At 40.6% G+C, this 23,886-nt stretch overlaps 1 protein-coding gene across 1 annotated transcript in view; it reads left to right on the top strand.

The window, feature by feature from the left end:
* The window catches only part of LOC117972646 (1,4-alpha-glucan-branching enzyme-like), a 268,712-nt gene that overhangs the window by 37,163 nt on the left and 207,663 nt on the right, over positions 1-23,886 (top strand). Inside the window, exon 3 of the mRNA XM_059028691.1 lies at positions 6,287-6,456. Coding sequence (XP_058884674.1) covers positions 6,287-6,456 — 170 coding nt within the window. The remainder of the gene's footprint in view (positions 1-6,286; positions 6,457-23,886) is intronic.

Genomic DNA, 23,886 nt, shown 5'->3' with positions numbered 1-23,886 from the left:
GGATCTACTTTCACATTTGGGGTACCACTATACTTATGAATTGGATATATTTGAAGAGCATATTTTGTGATGGTAAATGATGATGTATGTCTTAAATTGTGTGCTGTAATATTTGGTTGACGTGTTTCAAGTTGGAATACTGCCTCCACTGCATATGAGAATATTTATTACTGGGTGTTATAAGGATGACCTCATGACTGTTGTCATAAGTATGCTGGTAGCTGTTGTGCGGCTTATATATGTGTATGCTATGAGCTGTTGTATGGCTTAAGAGCAAATAGATTTGAAGGTGAATCTTGCCTCCAATGACCTCTGATTAACAAATCCGCTTGAAAGACTATCCTTGCCTACTATATCAGTATAATCAGATTTCAAAGCTAAGAGGGCTGAATTCCATCAACAGCTGTTGAAAAGGCTGGCTCTGAATGAATCTATCAGCACAAGGCTCTCCACACTAAAATGCTATCAACTGGCAGGAAGATCACATTGTTTATTAGTGTCTGAAAACAGAGGGTATTACAGAAGGAAGAAATGGGGCTTTAGAAAACACCTGTCGGTTATTGCAGTATGAATATGTATTTTTGCTTGTCCATTGCAGTTTGTCATTCAGACTGCATTCTAAATGCCAATGACAACTAGAGCTGCAGAACATTGGGATTTATTTAGGTGTTATTGTGACATCTAAAGGGTGTAATACACAATATTGTGCACAATAAACCAAATTATAAATGCATGTCATTTAGTAAAGAAGCTTGAAGTACAGTGGAATGCAGTTTCATCTCTGAGTACACAGTGGAAATTCCACCAGTAATTGCCCTTTGGTACATGGCTGTATTCTATGATTCTTTTGATTTCAAGTTTCGTTGTTGTCCAGAAATGTAATACATTTGCTTTCAATCCCTATATCTTGTGGTGTGGCCAGATTTTAAATGTGTGGCCAGCTGGAAGTGGACGTGGTCTCATCAAAAGTGGGCAGGGCCTGAGGGTGTTTTAAAGATGTGTTCTGACCAATAGCACACTTTCTGGTATTTGACCCTGTCCACATTTTAATGTTCTGACCATTTTTGAATCCGCATCCAGCACATAATCTAGAATATCCATTTATAAACCTTTATTTATTATTAGTAGTAGTCCAGGCTCAAGTTTGATAATTCTGAGATAATAAACAATTGTGCTTTATAGCAAAAATTGCACTTTGTACATTTTCAATGTACAGTATGTGCGGCGTGAAAGTAACGAGATTCACGCAGGCTGTAGAATGAGGGTTGCGTTGAGATTGCAGGAGCGGTCTGTGTTTGTAGCTTGAAGCTGGAGTGAAGGAAGCATTGAGGTGGAGTGTGAGCGATTATTGAGAGGGATGCTGTGGAGCCCTGGCGCCTCAAGCTAAATCCTTGAACAGTACTTCTCTTACTGTCACTTAAGAAGTAATTTTTTTCTACCCCTTTTTAAAACCATTTCATTTCTGCACACTGTGCTCCAGTTCAACATTAATAAACTCAACTTGATTTTGTTGCAGAAAGAAGTCTGTCTTTTGAAAGGCTGAGTTTTTAGCATACAAATGTGCATTACAATTCATTTTTGTTATTTTGGCAGGTTTAAAACGGGTTGTTCACTTGTTTTAAATTATTTAGTAGATCTCTTTCCATGACACTGTTTCTTAAATCAGCAGTAATATGCAAGTTATTGTTATATACACAGAGGTGTTGTGGCAAAAGAGAAAAGTTGTCATTTAAACATTATAAACAGTTAACATTTTTTTAAAAAAAAAGTATATGTGTGTGTAAATATATATATACACACAAAGAGAAAAGTTGTCATTTAAACAGTTAACATTTGTTTTAAAAAAAAGTATATGTGTGTGTAAATATATATACACACACACACACACATTCATGCATTCATTCAACTCAATTAAATACAAACTTTGAAATAATACACATGCCAACTAATGTTTACTATAACTTTAAGTTCGGACTGGGTCAGTTTTGGGTTACCGAAACAAATGATTAACCAAAAATATTTCATATAGAGCACGTAAACACTTTAACCTGATACTTAGGACAAAAATCCCAGTTTCAGTAAAAAAACAAACAAACAAACAAAAAAAACATCAATGTAGTTAAAAAGCGCAAAGCTAAGCTTAATACTAATACAGACCAATTGTAATTTTGAATACCCTTACTCACATTTTAAAGGTTGGTACAATGTGTAGCTAGGGGGTGGTTTAAGGGGTTTGAACCCTCCCCGAAATGAATGATTCAACTACATGGGACAATAAAAAATATCAACCATGTGCAAAAATGTCGATCCATCACCAGCATCCGCCCCCCCACCCCATGAAACGAAATCCTGCCTATCATTCACACCCCCTCCCCACCAAAACAAAATCCTGGCAATTTATCCATTAGCAACCCCCCTGGAACAATATCCTTGTTACGCCAGTGTTATTAATCATCATCAAAAAATCAGCTACGCCACTGGGCTGGTATTGCAGCTTCTGTTCACAAACACTCGCAAAATGACCCACAAAGTTTGTAGGTTGTGTTGAACCGCAAGTGAAGCCTGCCTCAGTTGGCCACCAAAATGTTTTTATAAAAAAAGCATGGGAAACAAAATAAAAACCCAGACTTGGCGTTCCACAAATAATAATAATAATAATAATAATAATAATAATAATAATAAACATTCTATAAAAAAAGCAATGTGTACTATCCTTGTATTTGCTAAACATGTTTTGACTGCATATATAAAATTGTAATGCCAACATAGGACTGCAAAGGATTAAATGAACTGGAAGATAGCAAAAAAAAAAAAAGAATCGCTGTCTTTGTACGCCGTCACCTTGACCATTTATTTTAAACCTATTATACATGTACATATATAATTGTAACAGGGAGATGTTGCTTGCGTGGGTCATTGCTGAATAATACTGAATCACACTTAGAGCAGTGGGTGTTGACACGCTGCACAGGCGCACAGATTTAATAACACAGACCAATGCCAGGGTACCAGCAATGGTTATCTTAGCGCCGGATTTAATAAAGGCAAGAAAACAAAACAAAGCTAAAAATAAAAGTTTGCCACACAAGGCGAGCGCTAGCCTCACTAAAAGAGATGTCACGCTCCAGAAACTACACTACAAAACCCACTCTATACTTAGTCTGGGATCAAATCCCTAAACTAACTTACTAGTGTTGCCTTCCTGTTTACTAAGCAGCAGCGCAGCTGAACCAGCGACGGGTCATCTGTGCCAATAATATATCCAAGTTTTCAAAGACAAAATGCACAATTTTAAATCAAGTTTACAAATTATACACAACATAGATATTCCCATTATTATTATTGTTGTTATTATTATTATTATTATTATTATTATTATTATTACATTTGGCTGCTGGTGGTAGAGCCGCCCCCCTGTACGCTAGTAGTTTTCATAACAGTGAATTATGCTTCCATTAATTGTTCTTGATCTCGTTAACATGCATTTTGATTAACGAGTTTCCCTTATCTAGTTGTTGAGACATGAAGTGATTTAGGTGATCTGCGACAATTAAGCTTTTTAATGAGATTTAATTAACACATTTAGTTTGAAATCACTTGCTAGTGTACTGTACTACGAGTTTGATACAATAAAAGTTTTTTGAAAATCCTGCCCTGTGTGTCTATACACATTCAACAATAAACTTTGTAAATTAGGTGTCCAATGCATCAGTGTTTTCCTTTATATTTTCATGTCGTCCTTTATTTCCACCCTTGGCAGCACTATTTGTAATAGGTCTGTTATGGTCTAGCACTACATAAAGGTTTACAAACCTCCTGTTAAGAAGTATTTGTTCTGTATCTATGATTAATGTATTGACTTGGTAATGTTATATTCAAAAACCTGAATACATAAAAAGTATTACTGTTTAGCTAATATGATGAGTAATGCCCTTTACAAAGTTTTAAACTGATAGTTTAAGATTCCTAGATGAACTTTTTGTGTTTTTTCTACACAATTCAGTAGATTTTACAAGTAGGCCTGCATACACTATTTTGAGATCTAAAATCTATACAAGGACCAGAAGCATGCAGACTGCAGGACACCAGTGTTCTCATTTGAAGACCTTGCATTTTAATTTGCTCAGTTGAGAACCATGCCCAAAATATTCAATCCACTATAATCAAAAGGGGAAATAGACATCTAAAAATAGGTGAATAACTAAAACTATATATATATATATATATATATATATATATATATATATATATATATATATATATATATAGTTTTGAATATTACAAAATGAATATCAAACTGTCAAAACATAAAACTTGTTATTTGGTGTATAATGCAGATTACTTTTTAATTGACATTGTACCAGAGGTACCAGGCCTTTTCTAGAAATGGCTATACAAATGAAAGCTGTTATTAACAAGATTTATTTTCTATCTGCATTCTTGACTTGAAACTGTGTCAAGAACATTCTTGTCTATTGCCACATGGGTGTCTAGAATTTCTGCCTGCTGATGCAATGGTGTCAATTGCATCTTCTTTAAAATATATGTAAATGCCTATCCCTAGCATAGTATGTATAGATAATACTGTATACCTAGCGTTCTGTGTTTCTGGTTTATTCCGAATTCTACAGAAAAAATTACATTATTTATTTTTGTTCAACTGGACGTTGTTTTTTTACTGATTTTATACCAGATTTTTGTCTATTATTCAATATTATCCCGGTACTATTTTATAGGAAATACACAATAATTTGATTAAAATGCTGGTTTACTTTGACTCTGTTGTAATAAGCAGGCCTACACTATATCCTAGGAAACAGTAGATTTTTAGATGTCAGAGGATCAAATAACATTCAACTGTGGTTCTCTGTCACTTCACAAACACACTGTCAGCTGATTTATGTTGGCCAATCTAAGTCTGATTATTGTGGCTATTGCTGGGCGTAGTAACTACACTGTAAGACTAAGTGTTTAACTTTAAAACAGTATACTGTAGCCTAACACTTCAAACACGTCACTGCGTTTATAATTCTATATGTGTTTAGGAAACCCTGTGGTGTTTATTTTATAAACTCTTGGACGTGTGTATGATTTGTAACACTTTTTAAACATTTGTATCCGTTTATAACAGGGCTGGCGTTTAAAATCTAAATAATAAACTTAGCAAAAATGGCACAGATTAAACACATAACGTTTAACAATTATTTAGAGTTCCAAATGACTAAACACCAGTGTTACACCTAATTATTATGTATAAACATTGCTGTTTAGGAATAGAACGTTTCTATTTTACTATACACACATGCCATTTAGATATTAAACGCGTCACACGTTCTTTGGTTTTACAGTGTACTAGCTTGATCAAAAACTAAATCAGTTTATCAATATTCAAAAGAAAATGAATGTTTCAAAGTATACACAAAGCAAAAATAGCAGAAGTGGTCAGATGAGGCAGAGGATGCATAGCACTGCAAATACTGCTGCATTGAGGTACATGTTCGCGCTGACAAAGAACTTACTGAAAAACAAGCGACACATTAAACTAAAACAATAAAGTGAACTGAGAGACAAGCAATCCATTTATGCAGCTTTTACACATAGTTTTAAGTTTGTCAGAGCTCTGTGCTTTGCTGTACAGCCACTGTTTATTGCAGAGAGGTATGTATCGGTGACTTCGTGTGACAGTACTGTCTGTCCATCAGCTAAAACACTGCCTAACGCCGACAATCTTAATCGTACATTTTTGACAGATAATGGTGATGCTTTAGTTGGTAAACTTACATGGAACGCATTGATGGAAATGTCCAGTGTGATGTTTGACGCGTCTTCCGGTGGCTTGCACCACCCAGTTCTATCAGTTCTGCTACACATCATATTCCACGTGTAAAGTGTGGATACTGAGATTCCTCCCCCAACCCCCCCCCAATTTTTACTTAAATTTCAAAACTATTTTTTTTACTGACATTATCACTTTTTTTTATATGCAAAATAAACACTAAAAAATCCCCAGAATTTTTTTTTTTTAAGACAAAAAACATAATATGTATACGATAAGAAAAATCTAAACAAAATAGATGTATGCCTTTGACTTACAGTTTTTATATTTCTCAACTATTAGGATCTATGGGATCACCCCCCAATGTATTTTTCTGCACATATCCCATTTCAAACATGACTCATCTTGCTCTGGGTTTCATTAATATTTGTAAGCAAGTTCTTAATGCAGGAGTAGAGCTATGTGTAACAAAACCATTTAATTCCTAAATTCCCTTTTTTATTTCTAAAGGTACACTTGCTTTAATAGTAAGCTGAAGTCCATTGAGGAGGCTGAAGGAGGCTTTGATAAATACACACGTGGCTATGAGTCCTTTGGTGTGCACAGACAGCCTGATGGTAGCCTGTATTTCAAAGAGTGGGCCCCAGGAGCAGAAGCTGTGTTTCTTGCTGGAGATTTTAGTAAGTAACAAATATCCTCAGATGTTTTACACCACATCTTTTAAGATTTGTGATTCAGACGGATAAAATATTGGTTGCCTTGGCAATGTTTTCTCAAAGCCTTACTACTAACCCTTATAATGTCTTCCTAAAGAAAGTTAAATATTATATATGATTTATTTTTGTTTGTTTTGGCTAATTTTTTTTTTTTTTCATTTCCCAATTGAAAGCAAATCTGTCTGTCATGGATAATTTAAGTTTCTATGTTAAAACATATACAGTGCTCCCTCGCTATAAGGCTCTCGATTATAACGCGTCTTGGATATAACGCTCCTACAGCACTATACCAGTGATTCATGCAATATTTCTACACAAAATACAGTACCAGTGTTCAAACTGTAAACAACTTCTCAGTCTAACTTCCGTTTCTGTCTATCCCTTTTGATACAGTATCTGAACTGAAGAAAAGCTGTGCTGGCACTTTATAACACAGACATCTTATTCAGCATTCGTTTTATAACTAAATAAATATTAGGCCTATTACGTGGTTATCTTTCCTAATGTATTTACTTTTTTCTAATGTATTTACTTTTCTCCTTCTCGCACTTGGTTTGCTTGTCTGACACTTCGAACTGAACTCCCGACCGCCGTTTAGCCAAACTAATTTATAGTTTAAAAACTGCTAATTAAAATGATCCATGAGGGGAATGTTACCTTTTTTTTTTTTTTTTTTTTAAATATATAGAGTGTTGATTACATGGTGCTTTGGTTACATTTTTGTTTCACTATGCGTGCATTATAGAGAGGGAGTTATTTTATTTTGTATTTAATCAGATGTGTGTTATGTGTCCCGCAATGCACCCCCCACCCCCAACCCAGTTTATAACGCTCTTCGGTTATAACGCTCATATTGTGTGTCCTCAGAGACCCGTGTTATAGCGAGGGAGCACTGTAGTCACCTCGTGCCATAAACCCCACAGGGGCAACTGCTAATCAGTAACCTGTTTCAATGTGAGACCAGCATTTCTCAATGCAGGACAGTGAAAAGTAATTTAACTCTTGTTCTTCTAAATTCGATACAAAATGTAATTGTGTGTTTTGTATGTTTTACTCATTCCTTATTACGTCTATTATTTTCTTTTAACTGGGCCACTGACCCAAGCATATCAGCTTGCCCTTTCCTGTTAAAACTGCAACTTCCATCAGATGGTAGCTGTTATGTAGCTGCAATTATGATTATAGTAAAACATTATTGTTGTTTTTTTTTTTACACTATGTACCACGGTCCTACTTAATTAGGTTTCAGCAACAAATAAGCAGCATTATTGTCGGATATTCAGATCAGCTGTAAATAAGGAGAGGTAAACGGTTTCATCAAGTGGAAAATGTACAGCATTGTGTAGCCTATGGAAAGACAACCATGAATTGCATTTCTATTCTTGCTCCTCAGTGAGAGTGAGTGGGCAGCGGCACAGACACAATGGGTAGATTTTAGAGAAAGGTACAGACCAATAAATTAGTCCTAATGTTTACTAAGGAATTGCAGTAGCTGAGCTAATGAGATGAGAGCAAAGAATACATTGTTAACCACTTCAACACTATGACGTACGCACGTACGTCAAATGAAAACCCACTTACAGTACCATGCCGTACGTGCGTACGTCAAGTTTCCCATTCTATTCTATGATTGGTTTCTCAGTCTAGCGTTTCAGGTTTCATTCTCTAAGGCAGTGCTACTACTGTGGAATGTGCAGTGAAAGTCAGGGGAGGGTCAGGTGACATTTGTATCCAATTGCGTGTCATGTAGCGTTCCAATCTAGCTGTGGGCGTTTAGAAGACAGAGATATATTGCAGGAAGCCATTCAACTTTTACAAGTGTAAGTGTGTGTGTGTATATATATATATATATATATTATATATATATATATAGTGTTTTAAATTATTATTTTTTGTTTTATTAGTTTTACTTGTTTAATTGTTGTGACAGGATGGTTGTGTGGTGACGTCAGGCCAGCAGTGCAGGAAACAGAAACACAAGCAGTACTGCAGTCAAAAAGAACGTGGTGTGCGTCGTTTATTTAAATACAAAATTAAAATAAAAAGTTCAAACAGAAAACACTTGCTCACAGAGCAAAATAAAACAGTTAAACAAAATAATCACAAACACAAAAACAACTAAACAGTACAGGTCAGGCTGGGCAAATGCTTTCACTGATCCTGTATTACTATTTCTCTCTCTCGCTCTGCTCGCTCTCGTTCCTCCTCTGAACACCCACCCCGACTGCAGAGAGCTGCAGGCTTTTATAGGTGTTTATTAATTATTCCTGGCAGAGGACGAGCACAATCTCGCCTCTGCCAGAACACGTTTTAAAATAAACAATACAATAACAAAAACATACGGCGCTTCGCCGATATGTATACATACATACATCATAATACAAATACAAAATAACACAAATGAGACACAGGGGGAGACCCCATTCTAAAAATATATAAATAACTGTACAGGGCTCCTCGCCCTGTTACAGTTGTATTTTATATAGTTTTTAGCAAAAGCTAAACATGGCAACGTACGTGGAGAGCGACCAACGGGAGTGATGAAGATTTCAAAGTTGGTCCGGAGGATTTCGATACCAGCGACAGTGATGCTGACATATCACTCAGCGATGATGATGAAGAGGATGTGGAGCTAAGAACAGCAGGGGACTGGGTGTTTATTACTGATCCCTACGATAATGCCAGTCCTCCATCATTTGATTTTGCACCTGTTTACACAGATATGCACTCTGCCGTGGAACTTGAGAGTTTGCGTTCTCCATTGGAGTGCTTTTTGACTTTTGCTCCCGAAAAGCTAATCACTTACCTTTGTGACTGTACAGACAAAAGAGCATGCAGCTACTTTACAGGTAAGCCAGCTGCAAACAGGAAGCTGTTTGGTTTGAAATGGCAGTGCTGTGACAAAATACTATCAAAACACAGCAAGGCAATAAAGCAGGCGTCTGCGGCAGCCAGATCCATCACAATGCCTGCGCAAATTAGCTGTGTACACGCATTTGTGACTATCCCTCCAACACAAGGGAAGCAGAGACCGCAAAAAAAGGTGCAGGGTCTGCTACAAAAATGAAAACAAAAGAAAGGACACAAGAAAAATGTGCAGTGGTTGCAAAGGCAACCCTGGGTTTTGTTGTATTGAACATTTCAATAAATGGCACAGAGCAAGTCGATAATGGCACACGTTTTGATGTTGTTTGATTTTTATTTGATAATTGCTGTTTACTGATTATTATTGTTATTAGCAGCGTTTTTGTTTTCAGCGTTCAAACAAAAAATAAAATAAAAAAACATGCTTTTATCTCTATATTGAACATGTAGTACACAGTATGTAGTACACAGGAGCATAAGGGGTTAAGAGGTCATTTATAGGAACGGTTATTGTGATACCCAAATATGTGTATTAATTGGAAGCAATTTTGAAAGGAAAGGTGGAGAGAGGATCATTTATGACAGCCAAGTTTATGGGGAACAATGGAGATTTTAGGAGATTTAGTTTATACCCAGAGAATTTACCAAATTAATCTAGCACAGAAAGAATGTGGCGCAGAGAGGATGTAGGGTCAGAAATTTACAAAAGAATATCATCTGCATAAAGAGAAATCTTCTGCTCCTGCGGTCATATACTGCAGCGTAAAGTATCAGAAAAAAAACTAGTAGCAGATTGATTGGGTAGCAAAATGCTGCCAAATATACATTAATGTTGAGCTTTTATAATATATATCGTTCTTGCCTTTCTTCTGTCCCATGAGATTTTGGCTCGCCCTAAAGCAGCACAATTCATTTTTGTCCCAGATGGCGTTCCATAGAGATCACTACGAGTGCGCGTGCATAATCTGGTTTGTTTTTGTTTCTTGCTGTCTAAAACTTTAATAGAGGCTCAAAAGCTGCTGTGTTAATCCTGTGTTATATATATACAGACGTGCTCAAATTTGTTGGTACCCTTACAGCTCATTGAAATAATGCTTCATTCCTACTGAAAAGTGATGAAATTAAAAGCTATTTTATCATGTATACTTGCATGCCTTTGGTATGTCATAGAATAAAGCAAAGAAGCTGTGAAAAGAGATGAATTATTGCTTATTCTACAAAGATATTCTAAAATGGCCTTGACACATTTGTTGGTACCCCTTAGAATAGATAATAAATAATTGGATTATAGTGATATTTCAAACTAATTAGTTTCTTTCATTAGTATCTCACACATGTCTCTAATCTTGTAATCAGTCATTCAGCCTATTTAAATGGAGAAAAGTAGTCACTGTGCTGTTTGGTATCATTGTGTGCACCACACTGAACATGGACCAGAGAAAGCAAAGGAGAGAGTTTTCTGAGGAGATCAGAAAGAAAATAATAGACAAGCATGGTAAAGGTAAAGGATACAAGACCGTCTCCAAGCAGCTTGATATTCCTGTGACAACAGTTGCAAATATTATTAAGAAGTTTAAGGTCCATGGAACTGTAGCCAACCTCCCTGGGCGCGGCCACAAGAGGAAAATCGACCCCAGAGTGAACAGAAGGATAGTGCGAATGGTAGAAAAAGAACCAAGGATAACTGCCAAAGAGATACAAGCTGAACTCCAAGGTGAAGGTACGTCAGTTTCTGATTGCACCATCCGTCGTTTTTTGAGCAAAAGTGGGCTCCATGGAAGAAGACCCAGGAGGACTCCACTTTTGAAAGAAAAACATAAAAAAGCCAGACTGGAATTTGCTAAAATGCATATTGACAAGCCACAATCCTTCTAGGAGAATGTCCTTTGGACAGAAGAGTCAAAACTGGAGCTTTTTGGCAAGTCACATCAGCTCTATGTTCACAGACGAAAAAATGAAGCTTTCAAAGAAAAGAACACCATACCTACAGTGAAACATGGAGGAGGCTCGGTTATGTTTTGGGGCTGCTTTGCTGCGCCTGGCACAGGGTGCCTTGAATCTGTGCAGGGCACAATGAAATCTCAAGACTATCAAGGCATTCTGGAGCGAAACGTACTGCCCAGTGTCAGAAAGCTCTGTCTTAGTCGCAGGTCATGGGTCCTCCAACAGGATAATGACCCAAAACACACAGCTAAAAGCACCCAAGAATGGATAAGAACAAAACATTGGACTATTCTGAAGTGGCCTTCTATGAGTCCTGATCTGAATCCTATCAAACATCTATGGAAAGAGCTGTAACTTGCAGTCTGGAGAAGGCACCCATCAAACCTGAGACAGCTGGAGCAGTTTGCTCAGGAAGAGTGGGCCAAACTACCTGTTAACAGGTGCAGAAGTCTCACTGAGAGCTACAGAAAACGTTTGATTGCAGTGATTGCTTCTAAAGGTTGTGCAACAAAATATTAGGTTAGCGGTCCCATCATTTTTGTCCATGCCATTTTCATTTGTTTTATTATTTACAATATTATGTTGAATAAAAAAATCAAAAGCAAAGTCTGATTTCTATTAAACATGGAATAAACAATGGTGGATGCCAATTACTTTTGTCAGTTTCAAGTTATTTCAGAGAAAATTGTGCATTCTTCATTTTTTGTGGAGGGGTACCAACAAATTTGAGCACGTCTGTATATATATATATATATATATATATATATATATATATACATATATATATATATATATATATACATGTACACACACAGTGCCTACACCCCCATTCATAATTTTCACCAAAATGCATTAAAATATTATTTTTTTCATTTATCTACACATCCTATCCCACAACTTCCAAGTGAAAAAAATATTCTAGAATTTGTAGAAAATTAATTAAAAATAAAAACTTAAATAGCTTGGTTGGATAAGTGTCCGCCCCCCTTGTAACGGCTATCCTAAACTAGAGTTGCGAGCAACTTTACGGCTTCCAAGCAGTTAGTGTGAAATTGAAGCACATTGGTTGTTATAGATGAAACGTTATCATCACAAATCATTTTGGACACAGCTGACTGTTAATTGTGGCCAAAATATTGGAATCATTGGTTAGATGATCAATGCTGAAATCTCACTGGCCCACAGCAGCCATGTTTTGTACTATAGCAACTTCCCTTGAACCACCATAAAAGATAATCATACTTGCATCATTTATGCTCATTTTGGCTTCAATCAGAACTCTGCATGTTATATAACAACCATCTGCAGTCAATAAGAAATTATTGGAAGTTTTACAGCCAGCTTTAAATTTGACCTTTAGCAGAACTTAACCATACTATATAAAACTATTTATGCATTACACTACTTGCATTACCTATAGTGCTCATATAAACGTGCCAGTTTTGTAAAACAACAAAAGTCACATCTAATAAATTACAAACATATTTTTTCTATACCTTGTTATACCTTGCTATATTTTTTCTATACCTTGCAGACTTTTCCATGTTAACAGCTGTCCCCAGTGGTGGGAATGTGTCACCCATATTGATTGGCTCATAGCGGTCATGTTTGTTGATGTAGGAACTTTTTCTGAGTAACTTTTTTAGAGGACAGTACAAAGATAACGTATTCCCAAGAATCATGTAAATCAGCCAAAGGGCTCATGAGCAGTTGTTGAAGTGTTTTACGCAAAATCCAACATAGCTGCCACACCATGTGACCGATCCATTTTTCCTTAAGTAGAATCAAGCGTGGACATGAGCGCACTATGTACAACATTTTTCACAGCTGTACTATTTACCGTTCATGAGAAGAAGACTTTTGAATATTTCCAAATTTTTCATTAAATCCAAGATGGCTGCCACACCATGTGACCAAAGGCCACCATATTGACCACAACACAACATCCCATAGTCCTCTAATTCCGTGTCAAATTTTGTGCATTTTGGTGCAGCTGATAAGAAGTTATAGGCAGTTTTATAGCCAGTTGCGTATGTTGATGATGTCATGCAGCGTGGATGCCATGATTTTCACAGTAGCAACTTCCCTTGAACAAGCGTAACAGATGACCATAGTGAGATGTTTTATTCCAATTTTTGTTTCAATCGGATAAGCGGTTTCAGAGAAGATGATGTTTGAATTTTGATGATTTTATATTTTTATGGTAATTTTATGTCCTTAATCAATGTGGTTGCCAAACCACAGAACCAATCAGCTTCATATTAACAACAGTTAATCATGGACTATCCCTCAACATGTATAGCAATTTTCAGAACTCTGCAGTAAGCGGTTTCCGAGACATAGGCGTTTTAACAAATTCTGCAAAATCCAATATGGCTGCCAAACCATGTGACTTGCGCAAATTTGCTGAATATCACCGACTATCCCCCATAGACATCTACCAGTGTACCGAATTTCGTGAGTTTTTGAGCATGTTTTGGCAGAAAAAAAAAAATAATAATCCTAACAAAAACAATAGACTTCCCCAGCCTACGGCTTGGAAGCCTAATTAGCTCAGGTGTAACCAATCACCTTCAAAATCACATACCAAGTTAAGTGGCCTCCACCTGTGTTAAATTGTAGTGACTAACATGATTTCAGGATAAATTCAACAGTTCCTGTAGGTTCCCTCTGCTGGATAGTGCATTTCAAAGCAAAGACTCGACCATGTGCACCAATGTGCTTTCAAAAGAACTCTGAGACAAAGTTGTTGAAAGGCACAGATCAGGGCATGGGTATAAAAAAATATCAAAGGCCTTGAATATCCCTTGGAGCACGGTCAAGACGATTATTAAGAAGTGAAAGGTGTATGGCACCACCAAGACCCTGCCTAGATCAGGCCGTCCCTCCAAATTGGATGACCAAGCAAGAAGGAGACTGATCAGAGAGGCTACCAAGAGGCGATTGGCAACTTTGCGAGAGCTACAGGCTTTTATGGCCAAGACTGGTCAAATTGTGCCTGTGACAACAATATCCCAAGCACTCCACAAATCTGGCCTGTATGGTAGGGTGGCAAGAAGGAAGCCATTACTCAAGAAAGCCCACCTTGAATCCTGTTTGAAGTACGCAAAAAAACACTCAGGAGATTCTGTAGCCATGTGGCAAAAAGTTTTGTGGTCTGACGAAACTAAAATTGAACTTTTTGGCCTAAATGCAAAGTGTTATGTTTGGCACAAACCCAACACAGCGCATCACCCAAAGAACACCATCCCTACTGTGAAGCATGGTGGTGGCAGCATCATGTTATGGGGATGTTTCTCATCGGCAGGAAGTGGGGCACTTGTCAGGATAGAAAGTAAAATGAGTGGAGCAAAGTACAGAGAAGTTCTTGAGGAAAACCTGCTGCCCTCTGCAAGAAAGCTGAAACTGGGACGGAAGTTCACCTTTTAGCATGACAATGACCCAAAGCACACAGCCAAAGCTACACTGGAGTGGCTAAGGAACAAAAAGGTAAATGTCCTTGAATGGCCCAGTCAGAGCCCCGACCTAAATCTAATCGAAAATTTGTGGCATGACTTGAAGATTGCTGTCCTTCAACACTCCCCAAGGAACTTGACAGAGCTTGAACAGTTTTGTAAAGAAGAATGATCAAATATTGCCAAATCTAGGTGTGCAAAGTTGGTAGTGACCTTAACTTAACTAAAAGACATATGCAGGTCCCTGTCTAATATGCAGGACAGCTAAGCTGTTTACGTGACATAAAACACCAAAACAAAACAAAATAAACACATTTTCCACAAAAACACAACACCAGATTTTTAACACTACCTTTTTTTTCTTTACGGTTGAACACTCCCAACCGGCCTCTTTACTCTTCCGCAGCCCAGAACAGACTGGCTGCTTTTCTTTTATACCCTGCACCTGGCTCTAATTTACAATGATCACCAGGTGCAGGGGATAATTAATAATAAAACAATTAACAAAATCTAATTAAACCATTAAACAAAACAACTACATTAAACCCATGTGCATTCACACATGTTCTTCCTGCAGGGAGGATTAACCCCCTCCCTGCTGTTTTACTATATATATATATAGATATAGATATATAGATATATATATATATATATATATATATATATATATATATATATATATATATATATATATATATATATATATATATATTGTAACACATCAGGGAGGGGGTTTGTGTCCTCCCTGAAGAAAACATGTGCGTATGCACATTTTGTTTAATTGTTTTATTATTTTGACCAATTGTTTTATTGTTTAATTATCACCCGCACCGGATATTTATTGTAAATTAATGTCAGGTGCAGGGTATATAAGACGTGCAGCTTGGCTGTACAAGGCTGCTGAGTAGAAGGAGGCAGATGAGGTGCTCTGCTTCCGAGCAGTCAAAGTGTAAGTGCTGTGTTAAACCTGTGTGGTTTTAGTTTTATGACAGGTAAACGGCTTAGCCGTCCTGCGAGCTAGTCAGGGACCTGCATGAAACGTTTAGTTAGTGCTCAAAACGGAGCTAGGTGTTTTGTTTCGTTTTGTTTAATTTTTGTGTGTTTATTAAAAATTAGCGCGACAGCGCTTAAAAACTCCATTTCTTGTGTGCTGGGTCGTAATTTTAAAGGGGCAACGAACCCGAGTGAGTGCCGGGCCGTTACATATGGTGTCAGAAAGTGTGGGCGCCCCTACGACCCAAAACGAAATGGAGAGTATCGAAGAATTAATTGCAATGCTCAACCGCAATACTGCTGCTCAAATAGAGCAGACTGAGAGATGGGAGAGAGAGTTTGGGTGGCCCCCGTTAGAAATAAAAGAACGGGAGCCGACAGAATTGGAGCTGCTGCTCCAAAAGTGGGAGCAGGCAGAAGAGGCGGTGCCGGCGAGAGAAACCGCGGAATCGCCTGCACCAGAGGAGCTGCGGCAGGGAGAACAGGAGGAAGAGACCGTCCCGGAGCCAGAGGAGGTGAGCACCGCACCTCCACCACAGCTCCAGCCCACAACACCGGAAGAGGATCCGGCGCTGGTCAGTGCGGTCCCTTGGCCCTTGCTCCTGGACACCCTGCCGGTCTTCCTAGACCTCCCTGCGCTTGGCCTGGAGCCCAGGAGTCTGCACCATCGGCCACAGTTCTGCCCCTGGTTCCCTACTCCGCTGTCCCCAAGCACCCAGACGTCGCTGAGCTGCTGCCAGACGTCGCTAGTGCTCCCCCTGTTCGCCGCTAAGCTCCCCCTGGGTGATCGGACATCGCTGCGCCGGTCCCCAGGTGAAGACCTCTGCCCGCTGCTGCAGCCGCCTGTTCCCCGGCCGTCGCTTCGGTCGCCCCTGTCAGCCCGGTGGGGTCCCATGTCGCCGGTTCAAGGTCCCTTCTTGGACGCGCCGGAGGAACCGACCCACCCTCAAGCTCGCCCGTGCAAGAGGGCGAAAATTGACATTTGTGGACTCGAGGGTGGGTGGTTGTGTTTTAGGGGAGGGGGTGGCCTTGGAATGGCCGATCAGTGTTGCACACTTGAGGGGAAGGATGTGTAACACATCAGGGAGGGGGTTTGTGTCCTCCCTGAAGAAAACATGTGCGTATGCACATTTTGTTTAATTGTTTTATTATTTTGACCAATTGTTTTATTGTTTAATTATCACCCGCACCGGATATTTATTGTAAATTAATGTCAGGTGCAGGGTATATAAGACGTGCAGCTTGGCTGTACAAGGCTGCTGAGTAGAAGGAGGCAGATGAGGTGCTCTGCTTCCGAGCAGTCAAAGTGTAAGTGCTGTGTTAAACCTGTGTGGTTTTAGTTTTATGACAGGTAAACGGCTTAGCCGTCCTGCGAGCTAGTCAGGGACCTGCATGAAACGTTTAGTTAGTGCTCAAAACGGAGCTAGGTGTTTTGTTTCGTTTTGTTTAATTTTTGTGTGTTTATTAAAAATTAGCGCGACAGCGCTTAAAAACTCCATTTCTTGTGTGCTGGGTCGTAATTTTAAAGGGGCAACGAACCCGAGTGAGTGCCGGGCCGTTACAATATATATATAGATATTATAATGCATACACACATGCAATGTCCCCATACATACACAAACATCCTCCTTCTTCCATCACTTAATTAGGAACCACATTTTGGAAAGAAAAAAGTGGGAAAATAAGAAGAGAAAAAAAGAAGGAAGTAAAATTAAAATAAAGAAAACATAACATGTATGACAAACTAATTTCAATGTGCACTCAGCCCACACTATACACCTGGCAACATAGCAAAGCATAAGCCCTCCACAAAATAAGAGGGGCTCTGTTCTATGCAGTATTATTGTTAACTCGAACATGGTATCACACAATTATCACACATATGGCAATGAACAACACAATACAATAACTCAGAGGCCATTTTCAACAAGGTGACCTAACACTATCGCTGAGCATGGAGTCAGTGGATAACATTAATTTACAGTCGCAGAACCTGTTGTTAATGAGGACCCCTTAGTGGATTCGATGGTGTCAGTGGTTGGTACTGACATCCAAGGACCAAATTCTTCCTTCCTTGAAGAAAGTAGCAGCGTCTTGCAGCGATTCAAACACTCGGCTAGCCCCATAGAATGTAATGCGAAGACGGGCAGTATACAACATGCCAGCAGCACGTAACTGTGATTTCACTTTAATGAAGGTTGCCCAACACTGTGTCAGCTCAGCACCAAGATCGGGGAACACAAAAGCCAGGGATCCCTGAAAATAAAGCTGCCCTCATTCGCAGGAGAGACATGGGATCTACTCTTTGGTTTGATAATGATGCGTCGTGTGATCATGGGTCTTGGCGGATCACCCTGCCGCGGCTTCGGGGCCAAGGAGCTGTGTGCTCTATCAGTCACCAGTGGCTTATCAAAGCTCCCCTCACCAAGTACCTCTGTGAAGAAAGACGCTATAAAAGGTAGTTGGCCTAGACCCCTCAGCCCCCTCCGTCACCCTGACGTTCTACCTGCGAGCAATTTTTCAGATCATCCTGTTTCAGCATCATTTTTGTATTTTCAGCAGACAGAGAAGAGCATGGTGACTCAACAGTTATGAGCCGATTGTCAACATCCGTTAACAAGTGCTCCATATCCTTAAACTTTAGCCCCCGAGTTGAAACTGTGGTTTGTAGTGCAGAAACTGAAGACTGAAGCTCCGCGAGGAACTCGGTCCGGAGCACTGCCACCTCGGCTCGAATGCTGGTAAGGAGCGCTCTGATCGAAGCCGGAGCCAACTCATCATGCGCGGTCGCCATGTTGTCAGTAGCTGACAGGGCCCTGTCAAACTTGGTGGTTGATTCTGTCAGATTACGTTTCCCTCTACTCTTGAACATACGTCAAGTAAGCCAGGTCTGCATACTGAAGGTCAGTTAGTCGGAAAGCCGTGGTAGTTTTGTAAAAACTGGTTTGCTAGTAAAAAGAAAAAAAAGTAATTTGAATTGTCCCAATTCTCCATTTTAACATAACATAACATATGTTCTATTTTGAACACAATGACCCTCCGTTTGGCAAAACATTTAATACCCTTGTATAACAAACGTACTGTATTTTATTTGTCAGCAGATTTAAAAGGAAAAAAAAACTAAGAAACATTCTGTGATCAGAATGGCTTGCAGTGGTGACATCAGACCAGAAACAGAGACTCAGGAAGTAGCAGGGTAAAGCTGAAACGCTACGGTGCTCAGCTTTTATTAAATAATAAACAAAAACAAAAGATTTAAACAAAACACTACAAAACAAAAGGTAGGTGATCAGTCACGCATCCTCACAAGGTTTTAAAAAGACAAAACAAATAATGCTGGTGGCTTTCATCTGCGCCACTGTGGCAGGATAGCAGCAGAGGGAAGACTCAGAGACAGAAAGTGCAGTGAAACCAAAATATTTTAATTAACAAAACACAAATAAAAAGGGACGATGGCCAACCAAAAAGACAAACACAAAAACAGGCTTTAAACACAAACTATACAGAAAGAATCACTCACTCTCTCACACACGTCTTTTCACTGTTCCAAACACTCTCCCCCTAACAAACACTCTCCTCCTAACAAACACTCTCCTCCTAACAAACCCAACCACTCCCTTTTATACAGGTGCCTGGGCTAATTGGGCAATTCGCACCTCATTAGCCCAGGCACATTCCGCACATTCCACACATTCCTCACACATAAATTCACTGAACCACACCCCAAACTCACTCACATCCACTCTAAACAATACAAAAAACACAGAACCACCACAAAATAGGCTGCACCCCATCACACACCTCCCCTCCTTGTGTGCAGCACAACATGGCCTAAATGGCCACCTCCCCCCTCAGTCTCAAAGTCCCGGAAGAGGGGGAAGCACAGTGTCCATGGGGGTGGCCATGGTGGGAGGTCCGGCACCCCCCAACTCTTCGTGGCCGGCAGCTCCCTCTTCCGGGGCTCCCGCCACACACTATCCTGCCGCAAACGTGCGGCTGGGGGAGCTGGTCTCCTGACCTCCCCTCCCTTCTTCATGGCCGGCATCTCCCCTCCGTGGGGCTCCGGCCACAGTGTAGCGACCCCAGGCGAAGCAGGACCCTCAACGACCCCAGGCGAAGCAGGATCCCTGGCGACCCCAGGCGAAGCAGGATCCCTGGCGACCCCAGGCGACGGCAGCAGCAGCGGACCCTCGGGAGGCGACGGCAGCAGCAGCGGACCCTCGGGTGGTGGCGGCGGGAACAGCAGCTCGTCTCCCTCCGGTGGCGCTGCTGGCTCCTCCGACAGCGGGGTTAGAGCTGTTGGCGCTGCCGGCTCCTCCGACAGCGGGGGTAGGGCTGGTGGCGCTGCCGGCTCCTCCGACAGCGGGGGTAGGGCTGGTGGTGCTGCCGGCTCCTCCGACAGCGGGGGTAGGGCTGGTGGCGCTGCCGGCTCCTCCGACAGCAGGGGTAGGGCTGGTGGCGCTGCCGGCTCCTCCGACAGCGGGGGTAGGGCTGGTGGCGCTGCCGGCTCCTCCGACAGCGGGGGTAGAGCTGGTGGCGGGCGTCTCCGCTGGGCTCCCTTCAGCAGCAAAAACAGCGGCTGCTGTGGAGCCTGAGCTTCACGCCCTCGTCCCTCCCAAAAAAAAATAGGGGTTTGGGCCTTCAGCTCCCCTCCGGACACAGGACGCACTGGCTCCTCCCCTCCGGACCTAGGATGCACTGGCTCCTCCCCTCCGGACCTAGGACGCACTGGCTCCTCCCCTCCGGGCCGTGGACGCACCGACTCCTCCCTCTCGGGCCGTGGACGCACCGACTCCTCCCTCTTAGGCCGTGGACGCACCGACTCCTCCCTCTCAGGCCGTGGACGCACCGACTCCTCCCTCTCGGGCCGTGGACGCACCGACTCCTCCCTCTCGGGCTGTGGACGTTCGGGCTCCTCCCACTCGGGCTGTTGCAGCGGCAGCTCCTCCTCCTCATACTGGGTGGGGCAGATGGCCACTGTGTGTCCATATGCCCCACAGCCGGGGCACAACTCTGCCGCGAGCCCTTTTAAAAATAGCTCCCAGCTGTCATCTGCCTCCTCCTGGGCCAGCTCCATTTTCCTCCACCTCTCTTCCCTTTTTTTTTTTTTTTTTTTAAACAAAACAAAAAAACTGCACTTCCGCTCTGAGTCTCCAGGGGGCGCTATCCCACCTCTGACACCAACCTGTGGCAGGATAGCAGCAGAGGGAAGACTCAGAGACAGAAAGTGCAGTGAAACCAAAATATTTTAATTAACAAAACACAAATAAAAAGGCACGATGGCCAACCAAAAAGACAAACACAAAAACAGGCTTTAAACACAAACTATACAGAAAGAATCACTCACTCTCTCACACACGTCTTTTCACTGTTCCAAACACTCTCCCCCTAACAAACACTCTCCCCCTAACAAACACTCTCCTCCTAACAAACACTCTCCTCCTAACAAACCCAACCACTCCCTTTTATACAGGTGCCTGGGCTAATTGGGCAATTCGCACCTCATTAGCCCAGGCACACTCCACACATTCCTCACACATAAATTCACTGAACCACACCCCAAACTCACTCACATCCACTCTAAACAATACAAAAAACACAGAACCACCACAAAATAGGCTGCACCCCATCACAGCCACAAATAATAATAATAGTAATAATAATAATAATAATAATAATAATAATAAATTACAAAAATAGCGCACAATATATATAGGGGCGGGGCTCCTCGTCACACATGCCTATGCTTATCACTACCTACAGTACATCCTCGCTATAACGCCCTTCATTATAACGAACCTTCGGCTATAACGGACCTGGCCCCTGGACCCCCCCCCCCCAAAAAAAAAAAAAGATTCTATTGTAACATATGTGAGGTCTGTGAAGTGCAGGAGCGCTTGGAGTAGGAGGGGCTGTGTCTCACATTGGTTGAACAGCCGATGGGCGATAGGCACGGACCACAGGAGCTGCTGGTGATTGGCCATGGAGTGGGACAAGGCGGGACTAACTGGGTCTAAAGACCAGTGACAGGGTGAGTGTTTGTTGTTTTTGTGAAGCAGAGAGAGAAGCGGATAAACGGAGACAGAAGAGTTCCACTCTGAGATTCCTTTAAAAAATTAATTAGTTATAGCGGCATAGGTCGTGGCCATATTAATTGTTAGTTAACAGTTGGAAGATTGTCTTTTATAATTTATTAGTGCAATAAGATCAAGTTTGGCCCTGAATCAACTGAAGGCTCATTCTTGTATTGTTAAGGGTTTTTGTTGCAATATACACACACTGTCAACATCCCGGTCTGTATGCATGGGATCATGCCACCTTCGCAGTGAAGTCAACTCTTTTGTCTTAATAAAAAACACACACTGTGTAACTGCCTCCAAAACAAAAATCATTTTATGTTGCAACAAAGTTGGAAACTATATTGATCGTTTGAAAAAAAGTAGTAACGCAGGCTGTTGTGAATATAGATTGTCAAAAAGCATTCATTTAGGGGCTCCCGAGTGGCACATCCAGTAAAAGCACTTGCGTAGAGTGGAGGATGCGCCCTATAGTCTGGAGGTTGCGAGTTCAAGTCCAGGCTATTCCTTTGCCGACTGAGGACGGGAGCTCCCAGGGGGCGGCGCTCAATTGGCCGAGCAACGCCCGGGGGGAGGGAGGGTTAGGTCGGCCAGGGTGTCCTCGACTCACCGCGCACCAGCGACCCCTGTAGTCTGGCCAGGCGCCTGCGGGCTTGCCTATAAGCTGCCCGAGAGCTGCGTTGTCCTCCGATGCCGTAGCTCTTGGGTGGCTGCATGGTGAGTCCGCAGTGTGAAAAAAAGCAGTCGGCTGACGGCATGCGCTTTGGAGGACAGTGTGTGTTCGTCTTCGCCCTCCCGAGTCAGCACAGGGGTGGTAGCGGTGAGCTGAGCATAATAAAATAATTGGCCATTCTAAACTGGGAGAAAATGATAAAAAATAATTGATCACATGCAATGTGATCAAAAAGGTGAATGTCCTACAGTGGCCGAGTCAAAGTCCTGATCTCAATCCCATTGAGAATGTTGAAACCATGAAATTATATATATATATATCGAAACGCTCTTTTGAGCTTATATATATATATATATTTTAGCTCAAAGAGCCAGCTGCCCAACGTTTCGATATGTTGTACATATCTTTCTCAAGGGAGCCTGTGTTTGAATCAAAACATTGGAGGTATTTATAGGTTTTTGATTACATTCAAATCCATGATTTATTCTTACATGATGTAATGGTGTTCTATATATTGTGACATCATCTCTACTTCTATCTTTGAATCTGTATTAATTCTAATTAACATTACTTTATATAAACTTATATTTTTATTATATCATGCAATGCTGGCTCTGAGGATCAGTCTAGATTTGGCCTCCCCAGCGCATCAGCATGCACAACTTTTGAATGAATTTTGTTTATTTATTTAAATGTTATATATTTATTGAAGTTAATTAGTTCATTCTTTTCTGTTGAGTCCCGCTGGCATAATCGTGTTCAGTCTATTTATCCATTTACTTTCTTTTATTCTTCTATATGTCGCATTGTCTAATTTGAGCTGTTCTAATACTACAAACTTTACATCATTTATGTCATGTCCTTGACTGGTGAAGTGCTGTACTATTGGTTCATTCATTTTTTTATTTCTAATTAATGAAAGGTGGTTCTGAATTCATTTATATAAAGTAGTTTCAGTCTCTCCAACATATTTGATTTCATCACATTTTTCACAGGCTATTCCATAAACAACATTGCTATTTTTACAGTAGGTATTAGTTTTTAGTGGATATGTGGTGTTCTTATGTTTAATTATATTTTTACTTTTGTCCATGTATTTACACACTTTACATCTACTAGTGCACATGTTCGTAGAACCTATTTTGTCAATTATTCTTTTATGTTTACTGTGAACTAAAATATCACCTAAATTAGCTTCTCTTTTGAATGCTACAACTGGGGCCTTAAGAAATACTTTTTTTAATTTTTCTGAATTATGTAGAATCTGCAAGTGTTAACAAACTATTTTAGAAATATTGGGCAAAAGCTTAGAGTAAGTCATTACTAATGGGACTCTTTTGACCTTTTTATCTCTATTTTTATAATCTAGTAGATCATCTCTTTTTAG

This window comes from Acipenser ruthenus, chromosome 8, assembly GCF_902713425.1.
Source record: "Acipenser ruthenus chromosome 8, fAciRut3.2 maternal haplotype, whole genome shotgun sequence".
Lineage (NCBI taxonomy): Eukaryota > Metazoa > Chordata > Actinopteri > Acipenseriformes > Acipenseridae > Acipenser > Acipenser ruthenus.
This window is presented reverse-complemented; position numbering and strand designations above follow the sequence as displayed.